Below are 15,068 nucleotides of genomic sequence, written 5' to 3' on the forward strand. Positions count from 1 at the left end.
TTTTGTTCAGACATATAATTCCTTAGTTTTTAATTTTGTTTTACCAAGCATGCATAAGATATGTATTTTATTAATGTTATGTGTCCTTTTTAAACTCCTTTTACATGAAATATATCATACACACTGAGTAGAGGGATAATCTATCTTTATCCACATATTTTATTCATGTAAACCGCAATATTTACTGACATATTTTAAGGATTTATTTTGTCAGTGTTTACAAAAAAAAAAAAAAAAAAAAATTACTGACATGAGCTACAGCTGTTTTGCAAGACTTAGCATTATTTATAGGAGTTCACTTCTAACAGAACTGTGTTTTGGGATCTAATGCCCATCAATTCCGAATGTATGAATTATTCATCCATGTTGCATATTTTCTGCATTACCTCATGAATATAATTTTCACTTTAAAATTCCTAATTTCTGTAAGTCACATAATGTGAACTGTGAATTGTACCACAGTGGGCACAAACTTTCTGAACACCCTGTAGAAATATGGCTGACTACCTGGATATATACATGTTCCAGTCCAGTGGTTGGGACATAGAAATTATACCAGTATATACTGGTACTCGGGACTATACCCTCTGTACACAGATGTCAGGAAAGATGAATGCGAATGTCTTATTAATCCAAAAATGAATTATTTATATATTTTGTTGTAAATTAGTCTTTATAATTACTGATCTTTTTTTAATTCATTTATTTATAGACAATGCAAATTTATTTTGGAATGTAATCAGTTTTAAGCTGAAGTTTATCTGATAAGATATGGACAAGATAACACATATATTTATACCTGAAACAATGTATTTAGTAACAAGATTTAAATAGCTAAATATTTGAAAGTATATCATATTTGTAATAAATTTTTTTTTCGAAAATAAACAATAAGTTACATGTTCATTTATTTATTGTGCCTTTTCCTCCTGTCATTTTGATATTCACATTAAATGCTATATCGTACTGAATGACCCCAACCATATAAATTATCACTCCTCATGGCTGTTATGTATAAATGGATTCCCTTGGGTTATATCTATTTCTCACCAGCACCAGGTGCATGTGTGATACTTTTTTTTACTCTGATCAGATGTCATCCCAAGCATAACCATAATAAAGCTATAAAACATAACCTATATAATGTCATAAAGGGATTCAGCTTTCCAGTTGACCTCTTCTGACTTGTGAATGCTTGGGAACAGGATTAAATGTTTAATTACTATGGTTGCCAATTTTGGTTCAATTTTCAAAGTTTATAAAAACGTAGTTTTTCTTGCTATTAACTATACAATCACACTTGAAATGGAAAAATAGGTGGGTAAAAATTCATAGAAATTAATTTGTGCATATCAGTTGTTGGGTTTGGAAATGGTCTCTTTAAAATTAATCTATTGGATGCATTTTCTTGTATAGGACACACATGCAGTTTTTTTTTTAAACTTAGGCTTCGTTCACATGCAATGTCTATTTTCTATTTTCTATTTTCGGTATGTCTTATGATCACGGTCTGTGCACTGAATATCCCGCGGCGTAATTACTGGCAGCGCGAGACAGTTACTATAAGTTACTATAAGTAACTGGCTCGCGCTGCCAGTAATTACGCGGCGGGATATTCAGTGCACAGACCGTGATCATAAGACATACCGAAAATAGAAAATAGAAAATAGACATTGCATGTGAACGAAGCCTTATTCTTCTTTGCATCAAAATGAACAAAGGGCAATATATTATTTATACATCAACAAAGTTCAAGTCTTGTTGTTTGCAGATCATGATATTTTTTCATTGCCCTTTTGATAGCCATACAGATGGACAGTCTTTCTATGTCTCATGCTGCAGAAAAATAAAATAGGCAAAAGCACTGCAGAATTACCTTTTGTTCTTACACCCAGTATCTTGAATGTACACTGTACTAACATTTTCATATTTCTATTTTTAAATTTTAAAGATTAATGCTTCATAATGATTCTTTTGTGGTTTTTGGTTTCAACTGATCTCTCTAACAATTAAATTTTAATGATGAGGAATTGTCTGTCAACAGACACTGACCATGATAATTACATACAGTACATATCTGTTATGTGCAAGCAGAAATCAGACAGACTAGGGGTGGGTTCAGAACAAGTTGAGTCATGTACTAACATATCTGTAGATCAAATATGTCCTATTCACTTGAAAGCTTGCTGCATAATACCCTAATAGATACTGAATAGATTCCCTGCAGGGATTATGTGACAAGCTTTCAAGTGGGTCGGCCATATTTGATCAGTGGATCTGTTAGTCCCTGGAGCAACTGGTTGTGAATGTGACCCTAGTCCCCAGTCAGGGTCAGACAGAGGTCACAATACAGCAATTAATTATATCAATGATATCATCTCTCAGACAATATTGATATCATCTTATTGCCAGCCACAGCAGATGACCTCCTAGATCAGTACACCACGGTCAGCTGGTACGTGGACGCATTAAATGTTTTATGCATCCAAGGCGAGCACAGGCAGGAGAGAGGAACAGTCACTACATCCAGGTTACTATACTGACTTTAGGCATGGTCAGAGTTGGACATTATTATTTCATTTTGTTAGGAGGTAAATGGAACTTCTTTATGTATTTTATTTTATTTTATTGTATTATTATTATTATTATTATTATTTTAGATAAATAGGACATTTAAATGTACTTAGAGAGGTTTTACAAGAAGATGGAGGATACATTTCTGAAGCATTTATTTGAGATGCATCTTAAAGTCCTTTTCACTATAAAGACAATATCTGACACTTTAATAATTTAATAATTAACTTAGTGTCAGTGATGGCCAGCTGCCTTAATGGGGATTGGATGTTGTCTGTGGGATATCTACTTTCCTCAAAGCAACATCAATCTTAAATATTCCACAGTACATTTATTCTGCAGGTATACATTATCCTGTTATTACCAGCCACTCTAGTATGTTCAAAGCACACTGGTTTTTGTTTCATAAAAAACACAAGTAATGATCCACAAATATTATATATTTATCATTATGACATATATTCCATAAAAATCATCAGTTACAAATACATGTAATTTTAATATTTGACCTCTTTTTGAACTCATTAACTGAGACAAATAATCAATAATAAATGGGTGCCAGAACATCATCTGCACCTTAGACTCAGTGCTTGTCAGCCTAAGAGATAACTCAAAAATTAATATACAGATATGAAAAACATCCAAAACATCCTCGTGCTATTATCGATTTTTGAAACAGCGACTAAGATATGATGTATCTGAGATAATTCCAAAAAATTTTTTCATATAATTATTTATATTTTCAGATTAACTTTGTGAGATGCGAAAGAAGTTAACTAATAAGAATGTAAGAGATTGGCACCAGGACAAAAATATTCAGATCTAGTAAACCAATTAACTTGCATCAATTTTGAAGGAATGTCTTATCAGCCAAAAGGGAGGTTTTCATCCTGCTTGTCCTATAAAATGACAGTGCTGTGACAGTTGACAGACACTGCCATTGATGGCCAGGTGGTAATCTGTGACAGGTGGGGTGACAGACAGTATAAGGTGACAGGTAGATGTGTCAACAGGTGTATGTGCTATCATACTGGGTGTTATACTCTGTGCTTTATCATTCCTCTCTTACAGATTATCATTTTAGCATTGACAGTGGGGTCTGCTAATTTTTTATCATTCCAAAAATAAAATAAACAAGTACAAAATAAGTAAAATGGGGGAGGGGGCACATTTGAAATTTGCCTTTTTGTTTTTATCTCAGACTCTTTGAAGTTTCTCAATGGATTTTTTGCTGACGTGATGGTGGCAGGGGTTTGTTATAGAGTGACAAGGAAGAGCTGACAAATGGTTATCAGAACAAGTTTTTTTGCTGGTAAAAAGTTAACATTTCTAAAGATTCTATACATGTTTTTACCTAACAGGCATTGCATTTTGACCTTTTTTTATCAAAGATATTTGTTCACTTGACTGATTTGTCTGTGTAACTCTGAAAAACCCTCTTTTGCTTACTTTTTTCTAAGAAATATCATATTTCAGCAGCCGAGAGAAAAACCCAGACTGCGTTTGTTAGTTATATAAAATGGTGCCGATAAATATTTTTAATTCATATAATTTTTTTCTGAATCATATACATACATCTTGCAAAATTGGATCTGACATGATTAAAAGATATCTCTGTACAAAGGAAGAAAAAACGTGATTGTCAAATACATCAAAATTTTGTCCTAAATCCAAACAAATGCCATGATGTGATTGCCCCCTCTTCTTATCCAAACTGAACCCTCCATTGTCCAAAATCAGTTACGTGACTTTTTAACCACTTGTGTCTGTGTAAGTCCCATTTTCCCATTTAGCATTGTTTGTTATACTTTATTATTTTACCAGTCAAATAATAATGCATTATTTACAGTGTACAGCTTTGTCTACAAGAGATGTGTGTGCTGATCAATTTCTTTTTTAAAAGGCCAAATTTACAAATGGAATCTTACTTTTAGAAAACAATTCACATTTTCTGAAAAGCAATATGAATTACGTTCACATTAACTCCACAGTGAAGATTAGCTGTGGCAATATATATGAAACCCCCTGTACAACACAGACAAACTCATGTATTGTTTCATGTATATCCAGTCCTAATTAATGCAGAAAACCTAAGAGAAAGAGACATATACAGTATGTACTGTATGTCTTCAACAAACTATTCAATAGCAAAGATCCAAAACTATTTTGATAACTTCACAGGGGGGAATTTATCTGCAGTTTGTGCCTGAATTCCTCCCCGATACCTATCCAATACAAACAGAGGTCCACTTATCACCCTTGTGTAGAAATTAATTACTGCTAACTCTGCAATCAATTGTTTGCCTGGTTTCAGTGGTGTTTGAAGCTTAAGAGGAAACTGATGGTTGTCGTGGCAAGAGTGGGGAAGTTTGGAATTTCGGGGCACTACTGTAACTGATACAAGGAGGTTGGATATTGTGGACAGGTTGCAAGGTGTTGCAGTTATCAGAAAAAGCAAACAAGGTTGCTCCAATGGGGACCTCAATATTAAAAAACATTCTGCTGTACCTGCTTTTGCTTTTAAATTTTCGTAATGCAATTTCCCTATTGTTGTGATCTTGTTTAAATTGCCCTTTAAATTATTTGGTGACTATCATTTAAATATTTAAAAGTGACAGTGAAAATTTTAAGCCATTTCAAGCCATTTGGTTTAATTGTCGTTGTAGTGTACAGTATGTTCCATGGAAACTGATTATGATCAATTCTTCGGAGCGCTTTAGATACCGTACCTCCAATTTTTCCAAGCTTTAGACAATTCTATTTTTGTGGGGAAAATCATGTGTGAATTTCTGAAACACCTTTTATAATTGGCCGACTTCCATTTCTCTTTAGAATGTGGGCATATTAGCTTGTTGCTATGGAGGCAAAATTAAACAACAAATATTGCTTTCCGAGCTTTTGCAGAGAAAGATCAAGGTACAGCGAACAAACACATTAATATGCAATAATTAATGCCTTCAATATTTTCTCCTATGGCTCTAAGTTGGATTTGCCATGGTGTCTAAATGCTTTGGATAATTGTTACTTTTAATGTTTTATTTCATTTATCTATTTCTTGCTTTCTTTTTTTTGTAATAAGCCCTGTGCTTTCAGCCATACAAAGTGGTATTTGGTTTTCTAAACGAACCGTTAAACGTTGTCATTGTTCTATTGTTATAATCTACCTATATTTACATGTTACCCATTGCTGCTTCCAGACCATCTGCAAATGACACAAGTACACAACGTCCAAGCACAGTGACATAATAATTTAAGGAAGATATGCACACAGAGAAGGAGATATGTACACCACCATGTGTTTTCAGTCAAGTTGTACTAGCCAACACGTGGATCTCATCCAGCACAGGTCATGTAGGGTAACAAATCTGATTGCCCTGATGGCCAATTTGGATGACCTTATTGCAATCTGGTGGCTTATTGAGATGGTTTGTGACAACATTGGTGGGTTTTTCTTTCTGGAAGCATGACAAAAACTCACAGGTATGTCATAACCTGATGCAAACCTGACGTTAACCTCAAGAACCAGGTGAAACATGCCACAAAACCCATGGCAACTAATGCCATGAATAAGGTGCAACATGACATAAACCTGGTGGCAAAAGCAAGAACCAGGCGCAGAATGACATAAACCTCATGGAATTGTCAAGAACCGGAAGTAAACCTACAACTGCCAGTTATTTGATATTAATTGTGCACCAAGCTTGTTGAAAGAAAGGACACCTGGAAATGGGAACTCTGAAGTTCATGGTAATAAACACTTCAAACAGATTGATAAAAAATTGACCAAGCTAATCAAAGATTAGCCAAAGGAAGGCTCAATGGCTTTAAAATACCTGTTGCCAAATAATACATACTTTACAGGGTATGTCTGCTATGTAAAGATTTATCAAAAGCACTGGACACAGGAAGGCTTTGCCTTTGTCAAGTTGCCAATGACCAAATAACATTTCCTTTGACACTGTGTATACAGAAAGAAGTGGAATTTTGTGCCTGTATTGGTCACCCCCGGCTTAGCAGCTGGCTCTTCTGTTGACATACGGGTGTTTTATTTCTAGACAGCGTTTACACCATTGAAATTGGTATGACTTAATATATCTTTGAATGTTGTGTTCCAGACGGACATCCAAGGATTCAGTGTTTTAATGTTTTAATGTTTTGAAGCAATATGAGAATAGTGACAGCAAACAAACGGAATTCTTGTATCAGTAGATGACAGTTACCACAACTTTTGCGCTGTCATTTGTATTGTATTGTGTTGTATTGTATTGTATTGTATTTTAAATCATGTCGTAGTTTATTGTTTTAGGTACATTTCTTATTTCACGAAAAAGTATAGTAAATTCTATATTATTCTGTTATATTACACTAAGTTATATAAGTGATGAAACGTTATTAATCAGGGCCGTAGCCTGAGCAAAATGCCAGGGGGGGGGGCAGTAAGCGGACACAAGGGGGCGAAGCCCCTGAGGGGGAGGGGGTGTCCCCCTACCAGTGTGGAAAATTCTAAATCCCAGGGGGGGCAGCTGCCCCCCCTGCCCCCCCGGAGGCTACGGCCCTGTTAATCATTTATGATGTAAAATCGCCTTGCGAATTCAACAACGTCATTTCAACTTAATACAAAATATATTTTAAAGTCAGTCTTACCGATTGTTCTAGCACCCACAGCCGTAACGTCTGATTCAAAAAGATATAATAAAAAACAAATAAAACAAATAGCAAAGAGACTAAGATAACCTGTATCTGAACGAATTCAAATAGTATACATACCACGAATTACCTGCTATCATGACTAAATAGCCAAATTAAGCACCGTATTTATACATTCCTCCCCAAATCTCTAGAATGTGTTACATCTAAATATTGACAGAGAGCCGTGGTAGAGTAGCAATGGAGAACAGTTTGCCAAGGATTAAGGCGGATTAGACCATTGTTGACCGCATGGACTGGATGGATGACCGGTTATCTATTGGGTTGGCCCAATTCAACAAAGCTCTCACAAACGGGACGGACTCTATGTGCATGTGAAAGAAATATGTCTGTATTATCCGAGATTTTCTGAATTTTGGAACCAGTTTTCTGAACCAGTTCCTGCCCAAAATAGCGAAAATTTGTCTAAAATTGACCCCAAATGTTCAGGAGCATGAATCACCAAAGTCGTGTTTTCATTCACGTTTTTCCTTATATTAGAATTCTTAAATAAAAACGTGACAAGTTTGGAACTGAGAATGACTCACCAAACAAACAAAATTTTCTGACACCTCCAATTCTAATAAAATAATCCTCGCGTTATACGATTTTTTCACGTTCATAACTACTTCTGTATTTACAAACTTTTTTTTACCACGTACTACGTTGATCTAAACATCCATTAATTGATTTGAGGACTGTATTTTGCAAGTTAATTTGAGCAAAGCGGTGTAGTTATTTAAAACAACCTTTTTACTGTTGGTAAATACAATGGGTATTGTTGTTACAATTGGTCCATGTGCGCCAATCAATGGCCCACTTCCCGTTCTTTCTGAATTGCAATGATTTTCCTCTGGTATTTGATGATTGACTAAATAAAATAGCTGTGTGGAACAACATAAGGATTCTTTGCCATACTTTCTAGGTGTTGACTTTTGATCTAATTGAAGATGCACAATAACAAGGGCAAATATGTTCGCATAACTGCACGTTCCAGTTCTAATAATGGTTAACTAGGAAGGAAAACGCTCTGGGGCAGTGCAGGATGACCTCGCGACGTCATTTCTCAATTTCGTCCCTAGAGATATTTTGTAAACTGATGGATCACTGACCCATACCCATCGGGACGAGCTCGGTGTCCAAAAGTGCGGCAATGAACTGTAATTACAAGACTAAATGTCCTGACTGGGAAATATTACTTTTTTTCAGAGGTAAAATGGTTAGGCATCCAAAGTCTCAGATTAATCCTTTTCTATCTCTTTTTAATTTGTGGTTATGAATGTGGTATGAAATAAACTTTCCTTTGGGGGGGGGGGGGGGGGGGGGGGGCTCATGAGATGCATCTTTATAGGACCAAGAGGAAGGTATAGGAATGCTGATTTGAACATCGATTCGGAATCCATGTCTTTTGGTCCACTTAAAGTGTGTTTCCCTTTTTATGCGTGTGTAGAAGCTAGAGGTCATATTTTGTTGACTAATTGCACATTTTGTACTATACTGGTCATCATTGAAAATGAAACGCCCGCTTAATGCATCGATCTCCGGACTGACAGCAAGAACATTACCTGTATTTTGCAGTATCCGCTTTTCCTTCCCACAACTAAATGAACTTTTAGCTCTGCACGTTGTCATAAACTTGCCGAGAAACCCCGAGTCGCCAATCGAATGACCGTACATATCTTCAGCAGTATTCTCTCTTTGCATCATGTCGATGAAGTCAAGAGCGGGGGAGGGGGTCTTTTTATCGATTTTGCTTCAATTTCGTCTCGCAGCAACAGCGTCCGTAATCTTATTTAAGAGCGCCAAATGTCAGGTCCGGCAATGGTTTGTAATGTGCCAATGAATGGCGCTGTTAAAGAATGTATGTAGGGTATTCAGTTTGGGGTCTTTTAAAAATCTTGATCGCTGATGTCGCATTTAGTTTTTCTGTGATGAGACAAAAAATGAGCATAGTAGTTGTTGTAAGGTGAAGAGTTTTGGAAGAGCGGGGGGGGGGGGGGGGGAGGGAGGGGAGTGAAGGGAGCTCGAGGGGTTAGGAGATATCACGTATTCTATTTCAGATGTGGTAGACGAGTCAACAAAACAGACTTTGATCAGAAAAAAATATATGTATAAAACAGTTTTCTAATGAACAAAATGTAGCTTTCAATTTTGCAAAGTAAGCATGATAAAGACCATGCGCCACTACTCCTGTTAAGAATCCAACGCAACTCTTTTTAATTCTGACCCAGAACGACACGAGGCATTGTCGTCAGTTATCTTTGATGTTCAGGATTCTCTGCGCCAAACGACGCTTACTTCATCCAACTACAGAGCCATATAAAGAAATTCCATCGATTGTCAAAACTACAAATGTTCCGTCTCTGAAGAAACAGACGTGACTTGGCAAAACTACATTTCATGAAAAGCCAGGCCAAGCTATAAAAATAAATTGATTTCGGTACGTGTCAGAAAGGTTCCCTTAATAGAAAAGAAGATGGTTTTGTTCTTCAAAATATTTATCGCTAAACCGTGACTGGCTTTGGGTCTTCCCCGACAGGCCGTGACTACGTGTTTATAGTATTTGCGGTATTAAAATAGGATTTCTTTTCTCTGCATCCATTTAGGAGAGCTGAAGCGCGACTTTACACCTGTGTATATTTGCACATCAAATAGTTTTAAGCTTGGCGAAATGCCTTTCTTGAGTAATGACCAGTTACGGGGGAGCTCCTAATTTTAGCGACGTAATTGACTCCGGAACGTAATGAGAAAAATGTAGTTGACCCCAACGAATTAACTAAGAATAAATCCGGAAGGGTTAGGGGACGGTTCAGCGTTAAATCAACTTGTCCAAGAACTATTCTGAGAGGTTACGATTAACGTTTTACGGGAAAGCGGCGTTTTACACTGAGCACAGTTTGCCTTACACTGGTCTCTCACCTTGCGTGTCACACGTACACATTGCGAACACGCTCTACCTGTATTCCTCATTGTACCAGTACAGTTGCCAATGTGTGCTTGTTTTACTAAGCAAATATTGAACAACCACCAAAATATGTCCATTTTTTCTCTGACTCCAGTTTCTTTGTCCGTCCCTTTGAGTCGAGCGTATTTGCTCAGTGCTGCAGTGTCAATATTTCTGTTTTTATTCCACTTGTGTAGCGTAGTGACATATAAAATATTATGAGCAGTGTTGTTTGTAAGGCCTAATATGGCAGAGTGTACGTCTTGGGGTGAAGGGGGGTGGAAGGGGCGTACGTGGGTGCGGTTGGAATGGTGCTCATGAGAGAAGCGATTGTGAAATGCGATAGTTGTGACGTGTTGTAGGTCTAATGCTCGGCTTGTGTGGGGTTCTAGTAACGATTTGAGACGTATTATTTCTACAGCAGAGTAAATGCACAAAGCACTTATAACATATCCACATTAGGTTTATTTTCAAGCGACCTTTCACCATTCTGAAAGCCTTTTCAAGTCGGACATTAACACCCCTTTGCTTCTACCGCTATTTATTTCTTGAAAAATTACGTATTATTCTTTATACAAACTGTCATATTTTTCAATTAAATAATTCGGTAAATGGTAACTCTACCTAAACTGTTTACAGTGGATTTGAAAATCCTTTTGGGCCATGTTTTGTTTTTACCTATTAAACAACTCCAAGCCTAAACCCGTTTTGTCCCAAAGTGCCGCTAAGGGACATCCAGGGTCAGAGGTCATACCCCGGGTGCGCACGTGCTGACCTAGGAGGAGTCACGGGGTCTCAGAGGTCAAACCCGACGTCATTTAACGAGAAATTAATTTCTAATCGGTCTTTGATTTGCCGAACGTGGTCAAAAAAGGCAAAACATTTTGGGACTTTCTATCCACTCAACGAGGGTGTCCTTTGAGTTCAGTAAAATAGCATTTGCGTTCGTTGATTTTGAATGGATAGTTTTTTTACCAAACCTTTTTTCCAAGTAAACCTAGCTTAGCTATTTCTTCTATAATTGTATTGTTTTGTTATATATGCATATATTGAAATGTACAAGTGCTCAATAAATTCATTAAAAAAGAAATAATATTAAATTCATTAGGCCTATCAACTTGTCTGACTCGTGCCTACAGAAAAGTGTGGCCCTCACACGGAGCAACTGTATAGCGACATGCTAACTGACGAAAATATATTTAATTTTACTTTAATTTTTCTTTATATATCTTTGTACCCACGGTAATTTATGATAGCATCACTACTAAGGTATGATCATGATTGAATTCCACTAAAAAAGTTATATAATCATAAAGGGCGAGAGAGAGAAGGACCGTTGCCAGCAATTTCAAGCTAGGGGGTGTCTTTTTCTGAAAAGATGGACCCTTTAACATGAAATAATCATGTACCAGAAGCGGACTTTTTCCCGGAAAAGGGCAGTTTGTGCTAACTCCCCGAACCCACCTGTCTACGGGCCTGAGAGAGAGAGAAAGAGAGAGAGAGAGAGAGAGAGGGGGGGGGTCTTTCACTTGATAATAAAACCTACCTCTATACGGCATGATATACCGCCCCATGGCTCGCCTTACAGAGGGCGTCCCTGTGTAGACTGTACTGCCGAGTTCTGTGAACTGAGAATCCAAGCTTATCTCTGACATGGTGTACGCTGAAATAAGGAGACAATGCTCAATTTGTCAAATATTAGTTGTATCAATGGCTTTCATAATAAATTATACTTTATATACTTTCGTAGGCCTAAACTTTGTAGTTATACAATTATTATTATTACATGTCATAGCTACAGCGAGAACCGCAAAGCAATACGTCTAGTCTAGCAATACGTCTAGCAATACGTCTAGAGATCACGAAAGTCAGAATGAGAGTTTAAAAACTGGGGAAAAAGATAAACAAAAACGACCAGAAGACACAAGGTTGAAGTTTATTCCACTGAGCTTATTCTACATATTATCTCTTGTCTTTTTGAAACTTTATTTTATATAACATCACATTTCACACCCAGGCTAGGAAACTCGCTGTGTATAGATTCTCTGTATTAAAGTCCCTAATATGCCAAACATATGAAAAATATAATTCATTAAATGAGAGCAACTTAAGCCAAAACTCTTATGATTGTATCAATTGTTGTCTGCATTCATACCAAAGGCACCAATATTTTAGCGTGTCATTTCAAATCAGCCGGTAATGGCTCAATGCTCTTCTTGTCTTATTTCTTTTGATCTTACATCTAAGTATAGACAAATGCAGGAGCTTGTTGCATATTAGAAGTGATCAGAGACAATAAAAATAATAAATTCTGCCAATGGCGAAGTTATCTGCATAGTGCAAAGCAAGAGGCCAAATACAGGAATACCATCAGTGTGATACTTTAACTTAAGTCGCTGATACCTATGTAATGTAGGTTGGGTTCAAGTAGAAAAGGCTTGATACTTACGTACGCAGACCTCTTATTCCCAAGACTGCTAATGAATATTTTTAAAAAATGACAGCGTTTTACTTTACTGTGACCGTTTAATTTGACCAACAATCGCGACGGCTTCTAACAAACAGGCTCGTGTATTCTTTACCATCTTAAAAACATTCAGGGACTGACGAACAATGAGATGTCAGTCTACAAATCGTTTTCTGTTTTAATGAGAATGTTGATAAACATATAAAACATCAAAGCGCCCTGTGTCAGCCGCTAGGCAATGCTCGAGGCATTTTACCTGTTTTACATATATGTTTTTATCGTTTCGGTGTTAATAGTACACTATTGTCCCGCTATATAACCGTGTCTTCTTTTTAGACATACATCGGAAGTAATATTTTAAAACCTAATGGTTCAAATTAAAGCAGCATTAGTATGATTATCGATCTTATCGAATGTTGCGTTTCATAGAGAAATGTTTAGGCCGCTCATCTCGTTTAATTTTGGCTTTTAGTTAATGTATCCTTATAGCCCCTTGTTTTTGTCATTTTGTCTTAGTTTCAATTTCAAGTGATTACAAGAGTCTATTTAGGAATATCAGCTACATTTATTGTGTTTTTTTTTGCCTGCTATACTTTGCGTACTTGGCCATTAGCAGCCTAAGTTAAGCTTTAGATTTTAGACGCATTCAGCACAGTGGGCTAACTAGTCCGAGGGCCAAATATGGCGACCCACTACAAAGCTTGCCGTCTAATCCGCTATTAGACACTAAATAGGTTCCCCGTGGGGAGGTATTCAACGGGTCGGCCATATTTGACCCCCGGACTAGTTAGTCCACTGTTCTGAATGCTTTAAACGTGGACTATCTAAAACAAGGAACGAAGGCAGTGGGACGGTGCCGCAGGAAGGGCAGTGCAGGCGCCATGTAAACTGTCATTAAACAAGTCCACAGAGACCTTATGATAAAACAATCGTGCTTTATGATTAGTCATAATCGTAACTCGACTATTATTCTATAATTATACGTGCAAAATAACGGGATAGGCTACTGTCGATGAGCTGACCCTGTACATAAAGACCTCATAATTATAATTTGTCACGCCTCCTGTTGCTTCCAACGTACTCGTTTAATCGATCAGCGAGAATCCCCCCAGAGTTTCTACGTAGATAGATAGTCTCAATGGGAAAGAGCCTTTAAGGGAGGAGATCCAGACATAATTTCTAATAGTTTTCTAAATGATCTTTGTCGATCCATCCTCCATTTTTGACCGTCTTCTAACAGAAAAAATTAGACAGTCGTCAACGAAAACATGAAAATCTGACCCTCTTCCGGCAGACCCTGAAGACGGCCTCAGTCCGCCCCTACCTTTACAGGTAACGGTAAGTTAATTGGACAAAGACAGATAGACATCTGACATCTGGGTTCGCGGTGACAAGTATGCTAATTAAAATACCAGCGAGGTAGCTTCCAGTACAAGGAAGTTAAGTGAGTTTAAGAGAGATATATAACTATTACTATTCTTGTCTTTAATCCCACATTTACTTTCAGAATAACACCGACTTGTGTCTACCCAAAATGTTTATTGCATGAAAATCAGAAGAACAGAAAACGATGCAAATAAAGAGATAGCAAGTATAATGGGTGTCAAAACTTCAGTGTTTTTGAGTTTGTATTAAACATGGTTCTTTTGCTAAGCCGAGCCATAACACCAATACCATTAGAAAGTATACTGTGAACGGGAAGCTATAATGGGGAAAGGGGGGGGGAGGGGGTGAAGGAAGAGGGGCTGTATGGAGCACTTGTTATGTACACAAGTATTTCTATACTATCAGTATATTTGCTGGTAAAGCGCGAAGCTAGAATGCACCAGAATATGACACCGGTATGTAAACAAAAAAAGTGGAATGTACACTCATTCATTCTTTTCGAGTTAAAATGTACAAAGTGTCACACGAGAGAGAGAGAGAGAGAGAGAGAGAGAGAGAGAGATTATCACTTACTTGACGCTCTTCTCTCCACCAGAACCCTCGGCAACTCCTTCCCTTGGCTCCCTCCCATGCTGAACCGCTGCACTTATCTAAGACCTCTTTTTCCTGGATAGAATCCTCTTTCGCGCGCAGTCACGTCCGGCAGCCCTGACGTATTCCCTATAGCTTAAAAACACCGTGGTGGACCAAGCAAACTTAATACGGCAACTGCACCCGCGTAGCACCTGTGTTGCAAAGCGATACACTGCCCTTGCTCAGTAAATATTTACCTCAGGGTTAAATTGAACGGTAATGATATAAATAATTCATTATCACAACATGTGGAGCTCTTTTGATCGGCATTGTTCCACGCCACGAAAGCGCTACCCAAAAATTACCCCCTTCAACGAGTAACGTTATCGCCTTATCTCTTTCCCACCGATTCCATAACTATCTGATAGTCATAAAATT

General features: G+C 37.3%; 1 protein-coding gene across 1 annotated transcript in view; it reads right to left on the minus strand.

Annotated features, from left to right (window-relative positions):
* LOC106164854 (uncharacterized) overlaps positions 1-14,814 on the minus strand; it is a 60,756-nt gene extending 45,942 nt beyond the window's left edge. The window contains exons 1-2 of the mRNA XM_087017192.1: positions 14,631-14,814; positions 11,751-11,867 (exon numbers count right to left, since the gene is read on the minus strand). Of these exons, the coding sequence (XP_086873318.1) occupies positions 11,751-11,867; positions 14,631-14,688 (175 nt within the window). The 5' untranslated portion in view covers positions 14,689-14,814. The remainder of the gene's footprint in view (positions 1-11,750; positions 11,868-14,630) is intronic.
* Positions 14,815-15,068: the final 254 nt, after the last annotated feature.

This window comes from Lingula anatina, chromosome 7 (genome assembly GCF_051362555.1).
Source record: "Lingula anatina isolate TDL-2025a chromosome 7, LinAna3.0, whole genome shotgun sequence".
NCBI lineage: Eukaryota > Metazoa > Brachiopoda > Lingulata > Lingulida > Lingulidae > Lingula > Lingula anatina.